The 18,412-nt window shown below is 42.6% G+C and overlaps 1 protein-coding gene across 10 annotated transcripts in view; it reads right to left on the reverse strand.

The window, feature by feature from the left end:
* Window positions 1-18,412, reverse strand: part of ctnnd2b (catenin (cadherin-associated protein), delta 2b) — a 187,503-nt gene that overhangs the window by 82,381 nt on the left and 86,710 nt on the right. For all 10 annotated transcript variants that reach the window (XM_030403343.1, XM_030403342.1, XM_030403336.1 and 7 more), the window contains 4 exons: window positions 13,832-13,866; window positions 11,054-11,170; window positions 645-796; window positions 190-363 (listed from right to left, as the gene is read on the reverse strand). In XM_030403343.1, coding sequence (XP_030259203.1) covers window positions 190-363; window positions 645-796; window positions 11,054-11,170; window positions 13,832-13,866 — 478 coding nt within the window. The remainder of the gene's footprint in view (window positions 1-189; window positions 364-644; window positions 797-11,053; window positions 11,171-13,831; window positions 13,867-18,412) is intronic.

Below are 18,412 nucleotides of genomic sequence, written 5' to 3' on the forward strand. Positions count from 1 at the left end.
CCCTCCATGTATAAGGAATGGTTCAATCAATAAAACGGGCTTTTAGTAACTGTAAAACTCATCGGTTCCACCAAGTAATACAGGGATATACTGTACTGTAGCTATGACAACGATTCAACCTACAGTACTCGACCGAGAGCAGTCAAATGATAAGTATAGCATCAAAGTAATCTCTCTGGGGATTTGTACCTGTGCAGGCAAAGTGGCACAGGAGTAATACATGGGGGGTCCAGCAGGTGTAGGTCCACCGTCACTGGGCATGTGGAAGGCGCTGCCATGGGCCTGCTGGGCAAATGAGTCTCTCTGGGACTGGGAGGGAGAGTCTGTTCCTGCTAACTGGGCAGCTGCACGGCTGGATGTCACCTGGAGGGATCAGAGCGGGGAGAAAGATGAGAGAGGAGAGGTAAGGAAGAGGTCAGGAAGCAAATGAGGGGGAGAAAAGGACGCATTGGAATGAAGGAAGATGGGGGAAGGGAGCATGAGAAACAGGAGAGTGAACAGGGAAAGGTACGAAGACAAGGGCGTGAGAAAGTGTGAATAATGAGATGAAGGATAAAGAAGCCGAATGGTGGAGAAAGATGGAAATGAACAAGGGTAGTGGAAGAAGATGGATATTAAAAAAAACATGAAGCCGTCTATTGCACCTGATTGTAGATGTGAACAGCCCCTCCAACCTGCCCGCTGCGGCCCATGACGGACTCCCCAAGTGCCAGCCCTTGGTTACTATGGTAACCAGCTGCTGCATAGGCATCCTGGTTGTTGAGCTGCAAAGCGCTTTGTGACAGAAGTCCTTGTCCTGGTGGAGGAAGAGACAAAGAAGAGAACAATGTAAAACATCTATAGCGGTAATCATTCAGCCTGTGCAGTGAAACTACTTGTTGACTCGCGGCAAGGGTTGTTTCTTTCATGTGAATTCAATCAATTCTGTGAGAAAAGAGAGATTCATAGATGTAAAGAGAGGTTAAGTCGTGCTTTGAAACAAATGTTTTGATCCCTGTCGAGGCCACCTGAAGAAGTGGTTTCACTTCCGTCACGCTGCTTTTATGTTAGCGTTTTCAGATGACTTTTACTTCTGTTAACAGCACATCTTCGTATAAAGATTAATTCTGTTTGTGGCCTTGAAGGCGTTGTGTAACCCAGTTTATGTCCAACATGTTATACCCGGCATTTCTTTTATGGGAAAAGAACGAATGTTGGTACAAAAAATATAACTGTCACAGTCTGCAATAGACCTTGAAATGAAGAGAAGATGAGAGAAGGGAAGGGAAGCTGAAATTGAATAAAATAGAATTCCTTGTACTCTTTTTCCGGACACCCATTTGCTTTTTACCCACTATGTTATTCCAGTACCTCCCTACTGTTTTTCTCTCATGCGCTGCGACCCTTAAGTCTCACTCTGTTCCTGACCTCCATTTAAAACATACTCTTTCTGTCTTTCTCTTACTCTCTGCCTCCATCACCTGTCTGTCTCTGTCTCCACTCCAAATTTCTCTGTATAATTCAGCAGCAGGAGCAGCGAGTGACATAAAAGTGTTTCTTTCACGATTGTGAACTTACTCCCCGGAAGCATTGAAATGGCTAAATACATGTGCGTTTCATACGAGTAAAGGAAACTTAAAATAGTGTATATTGTGCCTTTATTCATTATCAGAGTTAGTGGGTAAGTATGTCAATGTTATACTTGCGTTGTAAATATGAAGCTACAGCCAGGAGTTGACTAGCTTAGCTTAGCATGAAGAAAAAAAAACAAAAAAAACATGGTGCCTTTATCAGACTCTCAGAAAAATAGGCCTTTCAGGCTCACTGATTGACATGTTTCTTTAATCCATATGTATACAGAAATGTAAAAACAACAAGTGAGTTCAGTGCTGGAGCCATATTGGCAACCATTGGCCACTCTCTTTGATAAGGGCTGCTATCAATCCCTTTGGACACCAAGATTTAGAATTCAGAATTCTTGTCAATAGAAGCACTCTGATTGGTCAAACATTTCAGTTCATGGTTGGATTCACAAGTCACTGTGGGCAAACCTCAATTAACAGTGTAAACTTCAGTATCTTTCTTTGTGCCAGTCTCTGTTGTGATCATATACTCACGCCACCATATAGAGCACTGAGCGATGTTCTGCACACAAAGTAAAAAGGCAAAGGCAGGTCTGATGTTGGTGGTGCTGTCGGGTGAGCCAAAAGTGTTGGTCTTTTCTGATCACCTATGTTATGTCACAGTTGTGCAAGACTGATCCAACATGTAGTCTGCATTGTCTCTAGGACAATAATGTTTAAAGGTCCAATTTGTAAGAAAGATTATTTTAGTCAAATACTGACACTTTGGGATTCCAGGTTGGGTATTCAGCCATCCCAAAGCATCAGTATTTGATTTCTTATAAATTGGATCTTTAATGACTGTATGATAAGTTTCTTGAAAGGCAAATATATTGTGTAGTCTGATGCTGGCATTCAAGATCTGGTAGAACTACAGTATGCTGATCTCATCCTTCAGCATGCAGTCGCGGTCAAAGGTTTACTTCACCTCCAATGAATTCTACAGCTCTCATTTTCAAAAAACATTTGTGAGGTTTGCTACAAATCTGAATTTATTATGGGCCTTCGTGAAAGTTTTTTTGTTACAAAGAAGTATATGTTCCACTCAGTGTACGTAAACTTTTAACCCTGACTGTACCTTTAAACTACGTAGAGATATGAAGAAGGTACCTACCACACTTTGGGTACATGATAAATAAAAATAGCCTCCAAAAACCCAACTATTCGTCTAGAGATAGATACATTTATCATGTTTTTTTTCTCATTTGTAAAACCTTAGCAATGACTGAGCTTAGTGCCTGGCTCATTACACATCTTCTACACTTTGTAATGTCATCTGTCAACTGTAGTAAAAATTGAAAATGTGAGAATCACTCATACACTGCTGTGTAACACCTTCCAGTGGAGCTGTCTGTGCCGCTCTTACTCTTCCACTTCCGCATTCAGGCTTTACTCCAAATTCTGCCCAAGATCAGTCGGCTGGACTCCAGCTGGCCAGTCTAACGGTGAGCTTTCGTAGAGCTAGCAGCTGGTCAGCCATCAAATCAGACAGTTAGTCAATAGTCACTCTTCAGTCCATGAATCAGTAACATCAAATGGACTCTTGTCTGATTAAATATCTTGAATGCTTAAGCGTTAACTTCTGAAAGTGTAAATTAGGTTCTCAAGGCGCACAAGTATGTCGTCAAACTGCAAATATTAGCCTCTGTGAAACCATTGTGAAACTGTGGATTCGCAGCAGTGGCTGGCTATGATGTCACACACTTACTGCCAAAGCCTAATGCCATAAAATGCCTCATTTCTGAATTGACACACAGCCTCATTCATGCTTCCGAGGCAATTTCACTGTTGTGATTTGCACAATGATCATTTAATTTCAAGCGTAAGCATGCAATTACACATAGACTGCGTCACGTAACAGACAGGCTATATTTAGATGACAGCACACACACATGAAACGTGAAAGGCTGCTCACATTTGGTATTGCCGTCCGTCCTTAATGATCGGATTACTGTTACTGTTCTAATTTGACACGTTAACTGTTTATAAAATGGTGTCTTTCATAAATTTAGCTTGAATGATGAAATCAGTTGAAAACAGTGTGTTCCAACAGCTATTGGGAGACAAGACCAAAAGACGCACTTCAAACACAGAAGCAGACAGGCTGGAACAGGCGATGACATACCAAGACTTTTTCCAAGGACAAAAAACATATTTAAGTAAGTAAGTATTTTATTTAATGCTGAGTTTAAGAAGACTAGAATGTTTTCGAAAATTGCCATAGCTGTTTTGCAAAGTTTCTCCTCATAAAACAACTCTTTAAATCACACAGTTTGAAAGTAAGTCTGGTGATATTGCAGTAACTAGTTCAATAGCCAGTTGAAATGAACATTTGCTGCTAACACTGGCAGGGTCAGAGAGATTACAGTGAACCACATGGAAAACAGAAAGCGTTTAAACCATTGTGCCTGTCATTCTTCTTGTTGATTTGCGAAGGATGTCAATTGAGTAGGTGGTCCTTCATGCTGGCCGGGGACACGTGGTCTCATGCATCTCAGGCCACCTCTGAATGTGGTCTGATGTATTGTCTAGTGGGCGTTCACACCTGTACCTGTACAAGCTGTCTGCTTGTGATTAGATTATTTTGGGCACATGTCGGTGCCAAATGGGAACAGGGCCATTGTAACAGCAGCATTTAGAGAATGTTTTATTGACCTTAAACTGTATTTGCCCTGCAGGCCCATGAAGTTTAGTATAAACTTACTGGAATTATCGGAGGAGGAGGAGGACGGGAGGTTCGGAGAAGAGCCAAAACTCTCCCGTCCCTCTTATTAAAAACCAATAACATTTTTTGATGTGCTCTTGATTAATTCACTTTCGGTGATGATAGCAATGATTCGCCTCATCAAAGACTTTAATTACATAAATAAAACTCATTTTTAACCCAAAATGTTACTTAAAAAACGATGTCCCCCTGCGGCATTCTGCTGCAGTGAATGCACAGTGTGCTCCTGCCACTTTTTACAACCGCTACATCTGTTTGCCTCTCTGGCAAACAAGTCACTGCACTGGAAAATAACTTTAATGCATTATATCTGCTCCAAGTTGCCCTATAAATTCCTAGCGCTCAGTGCTTGCACTCTCAGAGGAGTTGTTGCGCCGCACTCTATCAACAGAGGCTGTCCCTTTAATCTCCACTGATGTCACTTTTTTGCCGGCAGTCCAAGAATCAAACCGAGAACAGCCCAAGATGGGAGGAGACGCTGTTTGTTTGTGATAATTCAAAAAGAGAGACGGAAAAAATTACAGTGAGCCGGCGGCCAGCATCAACTGCGCGGGAAAGATAAAGTCAGCAGCTAACGGCGAATGGAGTCACTCTGGATGAGCACGTTGGAAAATAAAGCTGGGCCAAAGTGAAAGTACAGCGAGTGGCTCCTTTAGGCAGTGAAGCTGGTGATCGTGAATTATTTAAAATGTGATATTAAGCTAAGGGTGCTGGGTAAGTTTACTAGGTCAAGGCCTCTGTGTCCAATATAGGCTCATCTTGGATGAGTACACACACACACACACACACACACACACACACACACACACACACACACACACACACACACACCAATGGGCACACCAAAACACATAATGCAGTAGAAGAAGTTGTACTCCAGGCCCTTTTTTCAGATGGATTCACATGCTCTCGCCCACATGCACGCACAACCCAGATGTGTGCGTTCAAAGCCGGAGGATGTTTTCCACAGTTTTTGTTTGCCACTTTAGGTGTGTTTCATATGGGTAGTGGAGGCTTTAGGGGAGCGAAGGGCCTTATAAATACATTATCACTCAGATGGCAAACACTGAAGGCTCCACTGAATCCATCTGAGGTGAGTGAGTGTGTGTGTAGGAGGAGGTGGGGTGTATTAGTGTATTAGGAGGAAAGTAATGGGGTGCCATAAGGAGGTCTCTGCCTTTGCATTTTAATATCTTTGCAGAGTTGACCTGAGACACACACACACACACACAAATGTTTTTTACTTGCTCCAGCTCTGTGAACGCACCACATCTGCACACACCTGCATGCATGGTGTCATGCACGGTCTGACCCCGATAGACCCGCTCTGACTCATTAATCTCTTCTTCTGTCAGGCACACACACACACACACACACACACACACACACACAAAGCTGAGTGGCTTTTCTTCCGCATCATGACCAGCATTCTCTATTGACACATTTTAATATTTCATGAGTTGTCTATTTTTAGATACCCATTGGAGGGATGCGCAGTTCACCACGCATACACACACACACACATACACACATACACACAAAGCTGCATGCAGTCCACAAGTATCTGTGTACCACACAGTCACATACACACAGATTAGCATGCACACTGGCGAGCATCACCACCATGAAGCATGAAGACACTCGGTGTGCTGTGTTGCACAAATCTGCTCAGCTGCCTGAGTTAAGGTGCGGATTCTGCAGTGCGCGCGTGTGTGTGTGCGTGTGTGTGTGTGTGTGTGTGTGTCTTGAAGGTTTGTGTGTATGTTATGTGTGTATAATGCTTCTTTTCATGCTTGTACACATCTGGCCGTGTGTCCGTAGGCGTGTGTGCCAAATAGAAATTTTCAACCAACTGTTCCTTTCTGTTTGTCCTTTAAACTACAATGAAACACATACCGATCGAACGCTCGCTGGCACACTCAGGAAATTCTTAGTAATATCTGAACAATTGGTCTTTGAATTCAGACAGAGGCAGATAATGAAAAAAAAAAAAAAAAAGCAACGTTCCCATTTCCAGACAAAAATTGACAATCTTGCCAGCTGAAATGGCAGCATTCACTGTCTGATTTGACCGGCTAGCTAAGTAAGCTAACATTTGCTTCTGGTTGACTTTTTATTGTTTCCTGTTGGCAAATTTTTTAAATAAGAAGAGGTAGCACTCGATGGTTTCATACTTCATAAAGTGTTCAGGCTTAACATCGTATGGCCCAGTCCAAAAGTCAGGATTTATGTAGTGGACCTGAAAGAAACACCAATGTTCTAATGTTGGATTGCCAGACTAGTATGATAAGGAAATAAGTCCAGTTAGCTTTTTTTATGACATAACCTTGTTAACTGTTTGGAAAATGCTGAAGTTGCTGAAGGGTAAACTTCCTCAAATCCAATAAAGAGTAAGACAGAGCGATAACATTAGCCAAAATTCCATTAGCTTCTTGGACACAGTGGGGGTATTATACAGATGATGGGCTTGTTATGAACTTATTTTTCTTAGCATAGTGACAAACTGACATATTATCTTCATATACAACATTATTTGCATAGATATAACTGTCTTTAGCTATCTTTGATAGAACTGGCCGGGGTTGCGGAGGTGTAAACTTCCGCAACTGCAATGACGAAGCCCAAGACAGAACGCAAACATTAAATTCTAAATGGCTCCAAGGACACAGTGGGGAAATTAACGCCGCAAACTATGGTAGTTAATCAACGACGTGCTCCTTGGCCTTGGAAACAACAGTTTGTCCCAGTAAGGGGGTTCACTCGTTAGCCGGACATGCTAATATCTCATTCCCTGCAGCCTCATTTTAACACGTGGAGAAATCAAATGTTTTACCGGCCTAGGTATGGCTGCTGAGCTATGATTGCGCCACCAATATTTAGGGGAGGGGTCAAGTGAAAAGTCATTTAAACGTGGTATCTTTTACTTTCTCTCTTCTTTTCACTCATTTTGTTTTCCCCTTGCTTCTTTGCCTCTCTCTGTCCGTCTTCCGCTTGCACATTTACTCTCTTTTTTTCTTTTTGGACCAGTCAGGTGGTCAGTTACATAATCGTTATTCAAGCAGAAACATCGAAAACATCAAACAATATTACCATTCCTAGTGCTGCATGCATGTGTGTGTGAGTGCTCGGCATGTGTGCATAAACAGCGTATGCACTTCTTCATGCCCGATGAGGATAAATGCCTCGTGTGTGTGATTATATGCGCCTGCCTGCCTACGTGCACGCGAGTTGCAGCTTTACGTGCACGTGGCCTATACTTGCATGTGTGTGTGTGTGTGTGTGCCTCCCCTCTCTGCACTGTGAACAGCAGGCCAGCTGACACCTCAGCGAGGATGGATTAGCATATCAAACCACTGGCACAACTCTGCATGTCTCCTGACAGCTACCTCCCTCCCATGGGGTCGACTATACAAGAGACATGGGTATCAGCCCTGGGACCAAATGAAAAAGGATGAGAGTGGAGCAGAGAGGCACACCAAGTTGTTTAGGATCTCACAGAGGGCTCTTATAAATAACTGCTCTGCACCGATACAACACTTGTGAAACTTTTTTTTTTTCTACTACCGTTCTCAGTCTAGTAACCATTTGAGGGCTTATCAAAGCTGCACTTATCAATAAATGTACAGAAATAATGGATCAAATGACAAGAGAATTCCAACCTGATTCTCCACAGCCCCAGCTTTATCAAGCTCTTTAGCGTCTTTCAGCCCTTTGTTTTGTTTTTACGGCTTACAGGTGCACTGGAGTGGCTCAGCAGGCAGATGTTTTCAGTAGCCCCTTTCACACTGGAGAGAACGCATAATTCACACCGAAAGCCGGCGCTGTGGCTCCTAACGAGGCGTGACGGTACATGTCAGTGAGTTAAAGTTTTTTGCCGCTGACGGACGCTGTTTTTCGGGCAGAAATGTGACAAGGAGTTGGTAGAACAGCCAGGAGGACCGACAGGAGGACGGACGCTTCTTCACATATATCTGTGGTATTTCTTCCTCATATAAGTTGCCAAAGACAGTAACAGTTACTACCTTACTGTTGTCTGATCATGTAATGTTGCTTTGTGGAACATTTCTCTGTATTAACTTGAGTGAGGGACCTGCGTAGTTAACAGACCGTCTGATCGACACGCCCTTGATACGCGCTGCCGGCTTATCCATTCGCACTGGTTCGGTTTGCCAATAATGTGCCCCTGATACTACATCCAGACGCGTATCAGCGCCGGAGTGAAATTTCGCCCCTCGCCACCACCGTCTCAGTGTGAATCTCTCGGAGGGGAATTGGCGCAGGATCCCCGAATGGGGCTGGTGAAATAAACTCTGAAAAAAAGCACTGTGCAACAAAAGGCAGACAAATTAGAGACTAACTTGAGCATCTTGTTGCTGAAGAGCCAAATACTTCCCTCAGAGGTTAATGGAGGCCAACACATAGCAAGGAGACTGCTGGATTTATATTCATTTGGTGGACAGAAATGCAACTCCAACTGGGTGCCAATGTCACTCCAATTCCACTGGATGTATGAATAGGCAACACTGCTGCAATATAAACTTGAGGCGATGATACATCCTTATTGTGTTCAGAGCTTTGCCCTCAAGTGGCTAAAAATACAACGAATGCAGGTTTATGGCAATAATACACAGGTTTATACAATTTAAATTGACTTCAATTTAGATTTTGCATTGCAGACTACTAGTTTCAAGTAGGGCTGGGCGATTATGCTAAAAATAATAATCACAATTATTTTGATTGATATTGAAATCACGATTAATAAACACGATTATTCACTGATTTAAAAAAAAAGTATTTATTGAGCCACCAAAACTCAACTTTAAATATAACTTTTAGAAAAACAACCAGATAGATTAGTAACAAGTAAAAAAGTAAATGATAATGATATTTGTATGTTGGCGTGATGGCAACACGTACCGCTTGTCCAAAGTGTTGACCAGTGTCTTGAAGCCTGGGTTGCTAACTGTACTGATAGGGCACATGTCCTCAGCTAGCATGAATGTCACAGCCTCCGTTATCTCTCGCTGTCGCCGGGAGCCGGTGGGATATGGAGCGGCATTGTAAAGAGTGTCGTCAATGGAGGACTGTGTTGCGGTGGTGGTGGCTGAAGTTGGCGCTCTTGCACTTTTTTGGGTCTTTTGGTCCTTCAATACTTTGTCATAGACCACTTCATGGTTAAATAAATGTGTCGTGTTGCCCTGGGCTGCAGACACGACGGTGTGACAGACTTTGCAAACAATCTCCTTCTGCTCCACGTCCGACGATTTGAAGCCAAAATGTCTCCAAATGACCGAAGTTGTCCTACCTTTCTTTTCAACTAAAGGCTCAGGCTGCTTTTCTGCCATGTTCTCAATCTCTCGTTCCACAATTGATGAACACACTCACTGCTGCAGCTGCAGGCGACACAGGTGCGTTCACTGTGCATTTACAGCACAGTAATTTGCATACATGACGCGCTATGGCACGTTAATCGTTTTTCTTCGATTACAGTGTTTTCATGATCGTGAGAAGCCAAAATCGAAATCGCGATCAAAATTCGATTAATCGCCCAGCCCTAGTTTCAAGTGTATCCAGCTAAGCCTATGAAAGTCTTTTGACCTGGTCTTCATGTTCAGTAGCCCAAACCTGGGAAAATGGTTTTGTAGCAAAAGATATTCCAAGATTTAACAGGCGTTTGATCTAAACCAATATAGCTAGCATAAGCATAATCTTTTACTATGGATAAAAAGACAAAGAAAATCTGTGTAACCCACAGAAAACGAACGAAACAGAACAAAAGAAGATCTTGCATAATAGTGCCAGACACACATGCGTTTACATGACACTCAAGAAAACCGAATTACTGGATTAGTCCGACTATGATGGGATTTTTAAGATGCATGTATACACCTTAGTCTGACTAAAATCGGACCGGATGGGATTTCTCATAGGCGGATTAAAACACTTAGATTATTCGATTGATAGTTGCATTACTCCTGCATGTACACCTGGAACATCAGATTGGATCGGATTTTGCGTTCTGCGCAGGCTCGATTTTTTTCCCAGGGCCATGAGCCGGAAGTAGAAGGATGCGGTTTGTCTCGCTCTTCGTACGCCATCTTTCTCGAATGCCGAGGCAGTTTGTTGTTGCTGGTGATGTAAAGAGGTCAGCTGGAGGGGGCTCTATTACCACTAGTTGAAATGGGTACAGCGCCAACTGTCGTACAGGGGTATGACATGCTCCGGCTAACAATTCGAACTATGGCTGTAATCTGACTAAGCTGTGCATGCAAATGTACTGACTGTCACACAAGTGGTATAGATATTTTAGGTCAAAAGTTTAAAGAAAGACAACCTCTTATTCAACCCCTGAGTAGAATATGCTAATGAAAAAAGTAAGTGAACACATTGAATGTAAAAATGGACCAGATTTTCTTCTTTTAACTATATATTCAGAGGACTGAGCACACTGTTTATCACTATATTGCTCACTAGTGTAGTATTGCAGTGCAGGCTGGCTTTTTAGGAGCATTTACTTGGTGAAGTCACACACATTCAACAGCTTAATCAGCCAAAGCGCGGAGACTCGAGCTGTGCAGCGTATCCAACCCTGCTGGCCTTTGATTGCATTTCACCTATTTCACAGCTATCCTTCTTGGCTGTCTCCGTAAAGAGAACCACCGGGAGAAATTGTTTGTCTTTCTCATTTTCCTTTGCTAAACCCTCGTAATCAGAACAACGGCCTTACTGTCTCCTGTAGAAGTGTCCTGTGAGTCCAAGATGCCTGACTCCTGGAGCGATCGGATGCAAGAGTCCACCAGCTCCAGGCCTGTCGTCAGCTCCTCCTCTATGTCCTTCTGTCCATCTGCATGTGCACAAACCAGAACGACAACAAGAAAAAACACGAGTTGAAACAAAAAGGCAGCTTTTCCTGCTATCTCCAAACTGCTCCTACGGGCACAAGACACACTCATGGCTGGATTAACCCAATGGGGGATCCTGCAAAAATGAGCTATGGGCCCCCACTGATCCTGCGACTATACATGGCAGCTTCATTATAGTTTGCCTGGAGCCTCAGATACCAACCAGAGATTCTGTGATGAGATAATATCCTGGCCCAGGTTTGCAGCATGCGGCCATTCATTTATGGTAATACTGATTTATGTAAAGGGATAGTTCATACAAAACTCTAAAAAAAGATATTTTCCTTGCCTACATTACATGTAGTGCTTGTAGAAGCGGTTTATTCGCCCAGATTGTTTTGGTGTGAGTTGCATAGTTTTGGAGATATTGGCTGTCGAGATGTCTGCTTTCTGTCTAATATAATGGAACGAGGCAGCTCGGCTCGTGTTGCTCAAAGCGCCAAAAAGTCGATTTGGAAAAAACAGCAATGTTTCTTTCCTGTCCATGTTTACATGCCACGCCGTCACAAGTGTGAGGTACTCGTCCTTGAGTAGATGCATGCTTTCTTCTGCGCGGTGATACGGAAAGAAATTGTTTCTCAATGAAACTGCACACAACAGGGTTTGTGCTTTATCTTGAGTAAATGGGTCATGAATTCTGGAAAGAGATATTTGCTGAGTTGTTTGTTGTTGAGTTTTTTTGTTTGTTTTTGGCCAGTTTGAGCACCCGCAAGCCCGAGTGCGATTTAGTTCCATTATATTGGAGAGGAGGCAGACAGCTCAATGACTGATGTCGCCAAAACTCTGCAACTCACAGCATCTAAACCTTGACGGATAAACAGAACTACAGGTAAAAAGGAAAATAATGTACACCGTCCCTTTATGTTTGGCTTGTAAATGCTATAATAATGTCTTAACCATTTGAAGTAAATGCAAACATGTCACTGTGCAGATTCACCAAAAAGACATTTTGGCGAAAGAAAATGGTGAAAAATCTTAATAAATTCCAGTTGCTTAAAACTTTCCTTTTCATTAAAAGACCTGTTGAACAACATGAATAGCATCATTGGTGTGCCAGTCGATGGCCTTTCTAAGTAGCCCAGTTTATTTAAAAAAACAAAATGTGTGGCATGCTTTAGTTAAAACTAAATCCAGAGTGAAAACTGAGCCTAACTCAAGATTAAGCATTGATCTGCACTTTAAGGCTCTGATTAGTTGAGCTATTTTAGTGAGATTTGGGCACATATGCTCAAACAGTTGTATACTCTGCCAGATTACCACAAACTAGTAAATCTTGCCCTTTCAAGGCTCCAGACAGTTTACTGCCGCAGCTGCCCGCTTTTACTTATCCTTCCGCATTTGAAAACACAATCAGACCTAAGAGTAACGTCAGGGTAAACCCCGGGTCAAGGGTATAACCTGGCCGATAATCCTGCGAACAAATCTTGCAGGATCTAAGCATACGGGCCATCGCCTCGCACTTAGATACTGAACCGTTTGTCCGTCAGAGTGAGGCTGATAACATGCCCCGTGTCTTCAAGTGAGAGAGGGCTGCCAAGGAGGATAAAACCTTACAAATGAGTGTCAGGAGCAACATTAATCTGTTATCGCTAGAGAGGGAGAGTGATGGTAATAGCAGAGGCCTCGGTGAGTGGATTTAGGAGGGCTGATTTTATTGACTTCGACTGACGCGAGTGCAGACTGATGATGTTGACGCTGTCGGTGAAAACGTTTCCAGCGCCGTCTACGGCATTACGCTGGATTTAGTCTCACCCTCGCACACCCCGGCTCAAAACTCATTTTTAAACCTGCTTGATCCAGAAGTGATGGGTTTTTAATGATTTGTGAGTGATGACGAGATCAAAAGGTCTGATTGGAGTGAGGGAGTATAAAATTCGGTCTTTCTGCGGCCGACTGGCCGGGCCTCAGCAACAGATGGATGAGGACCGCAGCACACACACACACACACACACACACTGAAAGGCTTCGGTGCAATACGTCCGACCACAAGCCCTTTAGTCGCCTCTTTGTTGGCAGAGGTCAGCAGCCCTGCACTCTGATAATCAATCTACTCTCAACAGCCTATACATCTCAACAGGAGCGACAAAAGAGGGGGAGAGGCCTGAGCGCGATGCATGAGGGGTGTTCCTTCAGCTAAACTGCTGTCGGAGAAGTCGTCAAGCTGAGAGAAGCGTCTTCATTTGACTTTCAAATCATCGAAAGGCCTCACACTCATCGATTCTTGTTTTCCTCCTTTATGGGAAACACTTCCCATGTGGCTCCCAAAACAGGTTAGACGGAACGCTGAGAATTATTTGTAAAATGCTGCTTGACCTTTACTCAGCTGTCAGAAGGGGTGAGGACTGCTCAGGGAATATGAGAGACAGGAGTTTTTTGGTCAGAACAAGCCTTTTTTTTTTAACCCTTTGTTGCAGTGCAGAGAGTTTGATTGAGCATTTTCATAGTTCTTGTACAGGATTGTATCGATATATTGCTGGCGCATAATGTTTTTTTTTGCTTTTTTTCAATGGCTACCCCTGTGAGGTGCACAGTCAGCAATGCAGAATGCAAACAATAGAGGACCAGACAAAATGTGCAGGGAGCATTTTAAGAGGAAATATTACCTTGGTTGTTCCAGCGAAATTTCTCATCTGCTGAACTGCGAAAGACAAACGACAGAAAAGCAAACAGGGTTAGAAATACGAGCAAACATTTCATTTTACACTAACTTTTGTTCTAGTTTGTTGGTGCAGTGGTAGGACAATTTTCAGAACAGAATTTCCATCAGCCTCATAAACTCCCCTTTTCTCATCAAAATCCACTTTGTAGTTCTGCAATAAAACAGGAATACCATGGAAAACACTGGTTTTAAGAGCTTTATATCACTGTTTATCATCTGGTGAAAACCTAACATCTCCATTTGCGGCTTTTTCTCTTTTTTTTTCTTTTACCTTGCTGAGGTAAAACATGACAAAGCTACTGAGGGATGACAAAAACAAGAAAGTGCAGAGGTTTGGTAAAATTCTTCAGGACCTTGGGGATAGAGGCGCTTATCAGACACAATAAGATCCACACTCCAAAATACATTGTTGTCAAGCTAAAAACACAAGTGTCTTTTGGAGAAACATAGATTATTTCCAACAAAGGTACTAGTATCCGAGTTAAAGATCAGTTCTTTTCAATTTCATAGTTACTGTGGTTGTATAATTGATTGAATCAACCCCATGACAAATACTTCTCCACTAAGTTGACAGAGGTACAATTTCATTATGTTTGTGATTATGATCTACTGTTTGATGCAAATGCGTGACAGAATTTATGACTGAAAACAAAAACTAATTGATTCCTAACATTTTTGGACATTACAACACAGAAAGATGTACATCAAACAGTGACTCTAATAGTCTGAAAGTCACAAAACCTCCTTTGAAAATCTTAAACTTTCATTTAACATAGCTGAGGGCGATCATTTCTACGATCTGCGATCACATCGTGTCTTAATTTTTCGTACCTCGACATACATTTGGCAATTGTTTTAATGAACATTCATCTTAAAACTGATAATGGTGAGCACCTATGTCATGCCCTCTCATCCTTACCTACATGTAAACAAACAGCAGCTATCCATAAGGAGGGATGACCCCGATGACCATTAGTGTAGTCAAAAACATTGACATTTCAACCCATATTGATTCAGAGTGAATGAAACAGCTTCAGAATTCATTACTCACAGTGCAGGTACACGTGTACCAGTTGCACTTTTCTCAATCTCTCTTCTCTCCTGCAGCGAGTTGACACACACACACACACACATACACACACACACACACACACACACACACACACGCACACACACACAGCTGCAGTGCTCATATAGGCTCACCTCCTCCCACTCTGCTTACTATAGTTAGGAGTAAATTAACTTTCGCTCTTGCTAAAACAACCTCTGTAGGTCAATTTCTCCATATGGTATCCAGCATGGTATCAAGTGTTGATTTTTGGTAAGTAAGGTGAGAAATTCCAGTATCAGGACAACACTAGCATACATAAATCTATCTATATGTCCTGAAAATAGAGTAAATTCACTTTATTGTCTGATAAGGAACAACACTTAGAGTGTGTCTATGTCTGTCTGTCTGTCTGTCTGTCTGTTCATTTCTCATTAACAAACTGCACCGAGCTATTGTTGACTTTTCAGCATTTACATTTGACTATGACATATGTCTGATTACTGTTTTGGTTTCCTGACATATGCTGCAGCTTTCCACTCGCGCTGTGATACACTGTATACTACAATGCCTATAACAGGGACCGCACAAACCAAAAATATGACCTGAAATTATCTCTATGAAGCTGTGATGAGCACGTTTCCCAGTGACTAGCCCTCATTTACCGTCAGGAAAAGTGTGAATCTAGTCTACAGTAGGTGTCAAATATTCAACACGAAGTTTCCACAGCCAATATTCTAAGAGAAGGGGAAACAAATAGCATCGTTTTGGTTTAGTTATGAGTCACTACTGTTAGTCGTTTCCAGTAGTTGGAGCTTCTCTGATATATGTTCAATATAATTTAACGCTATATAGATCTACATCTTATAATTCTTCAACTGCAGCCTTTACTCCTCATCCCGTATATACAACAGATGATGTCATTTATAATTCTCTCAAATCATTTATCTGATAATCGCACAGTTGTGAATAAAAATGTTCTATTAGGTTTCTAAAAAAGCCAATAGCCCGTTCAGTTAGCCCTGTCAATTCTCGTACAGAAAATGGAAGTTTCAACATTTAGTCACTATCATGTTTACTGTGTATTGTGCCAACAATACTGAATGCAGGCTTAAAGGGTCACTCCACTAGCTTTACACATTGTGTATTTACAGGGATTGGGGAGTACTACTGGATATGTGAAAAAGTATAAAGCCTTTCCTGGCTCTGGAGGAAGCTGCGTGTAATTTGATAAATTGCCTCCAGTGATGGCGCTCAGCGTCTGCGGTGCGTTGTGTCGGACTCATTATGGACAGTTTAAAACCAAATGATCAATACAGATACAGAGTCAGAGATATCACCTTTTTAATTCCACGCATTTCTGTTAAAAACTGGTAAATAAATCCCCATAAACATAACCTGATGCTATCTGTGAGGTAGATGGCTTAATATTTCAGCTCAACCGGCAAAAGCTGCTGACGGGACAGTCAGTACTTGCAGATCAACCCTGGCAAGCTAACATTAGCCACCCTTCTACTATCCAAGCCAGATAATGATATAAGTTGACCGCAGGCACAGTGCAGCACAGATAATTACCTGCAGGTCAGTGCAGTGTGACTTCATATCACGGTACACACCAAAGCCATACACGCTGCATCATACAGTCCTAATAATATGACACATCCCACATGAAAGCACCACCAACTCAGATGTGTTAGGTCCTCCTCTGGTGATCACTTGATCTGAGATTTCCTAGGAAGCGGGGCTACGTGTGCACTTATGAATCCAGTTGAATAGGCATAACTAGCTAACTCTTTCAAGTGTTTGTGCCAGGCTGATCCACCTCTGGTTCTTGTTTTCTGTTCAGCATGCGCACATGAGAGTGCCTTTAAAATATTCTCCGATGAATATCAGGAGGTAATATTCTCCCTTGTCAATATTGGTGCAATACTGGTGCAATCCTCCATATCTGTAACCCACAGCCTCCATAGTTTAAACATAGCAACGAACGCTATTCACTCCCTGCGGACACAGAACGGATGCTATTAAATCATCCCATTGATTACCTCTATTCTGCGAGTGTGTGTGTGTATGTGGTGCGAAAAGGATTGTGGAGGGGGAGCCAAGTGATACATGTCACTGGGACCCTCCGTCAGCGAAGCAGACTCCTCATTCATCAGGCGTTATTATACCAAACAATCCACCCCCACACGCACACACACACAAGAACACACGGGACACATTTGGTACACAAATGCATCACACAAAGCCAGGGGAGGAGAGAGCCACTGAACCAGGGTGTCTCGGAGGATGGAGTGTGTTTACATCACGCATACACCTAGGATGGAGCATGAGGATGGGGATTATTATCACTAGTCTGGGTTCAGACAGCCAGTACTGATGACACAGGCTGAGTCAATATTTTCTTAAAGGGCAGGACAGGCTGCTCCTCGCATTGTCCTAATGCATTTGCCAGTGTCAAAATCTTGCCTCAGTGCTCTTGAACATGACTCAGTAGATGTGTTATTTAACAGTGCCCAGGACGTGAGGCAGGTAAAACTCAATGCGGCCTGAGTGCTCTGGTAGAAACCTTTCTGGAAGCTGTGAGGAAAGAGACCAAGTGGTGTTATCATCAAGTGGTTGCATCAACAGGGGCTGGGGCGAGGATATAAAAAAAAAAAAAGCCCAGTAGGTTTCAGATTTCTGTCTGAGCTGGGGGGAATCAAGGAATTTGTCTGTCTTGTCAGGAAGATCAAAACAGACCAGAACAGACCAGCAGAGACCAGATACGACTGGGGAGAAGCAGAAGACAAGAGAAGCGACTAAGAGAAGAGAACAGAATTAGATCAGGATATAATGGAATATCATGAAAGAGAATGGGCTAAACTAGACTACACTATAGCAGAACAATCCCTAATCTAACACTTGGAATGGATCATAAATCAGTATCAGGGTGTGATCAGAGAAGCCCAGACTTCTTCTCTGCTCTCTGCTATTCAGCTCCACAAGCTCAGCTTTTTTTAATGATGCGTCTATTCGTTTATAAGCGATTTGTTCATTAACCATTAATGTTGAGTAGAGATGGAGAAAATTAAACGAGGTACATCTGAAGCTAATGGTAATGCCATTAGTTTTGCACCAAAGTAAACCAAACAATCTCTCAAACAGAAGAGAAGAAGAGTCAGTGGAACAAAAGTTAGCAGGCTTCATCCTCAGGTGATCCCCAATATCTGAACACATTATCCGGGAAATCCATCCGATGGTAGTTGAGATATTTCAGTCTGGGGCAAAGGTGTTGACCAACTTACTACACTGAATGACTCACAACTGTTCCATCCCTCGTAATATGATGCTTTTTCTGTTCTACAATTTTTCAGGATTGGGGTTTGGAGTGTTGGTCGAACCAAACAAGCAATTTCAAGAAGTCACTTCATTGACCCACCATCCTAACAGTACAAATGATAGCTGATTCTGTCCACCAAATGTGCTATAACCTTC

This window comes from Sparus aurata, chromosome 21 (assembly GCF_900880675.1).
Source record: "Sparus aurata chromosome 21, fSpaAur1.1, whole genome shotgun sequence".
Taxonomy (NCBI): domain Eukaryota; kingdom Metazoa; phylum Chordata; class Actinopteri; order Spariformes; family Sparidae; genus Sparus; species Sparus aurata.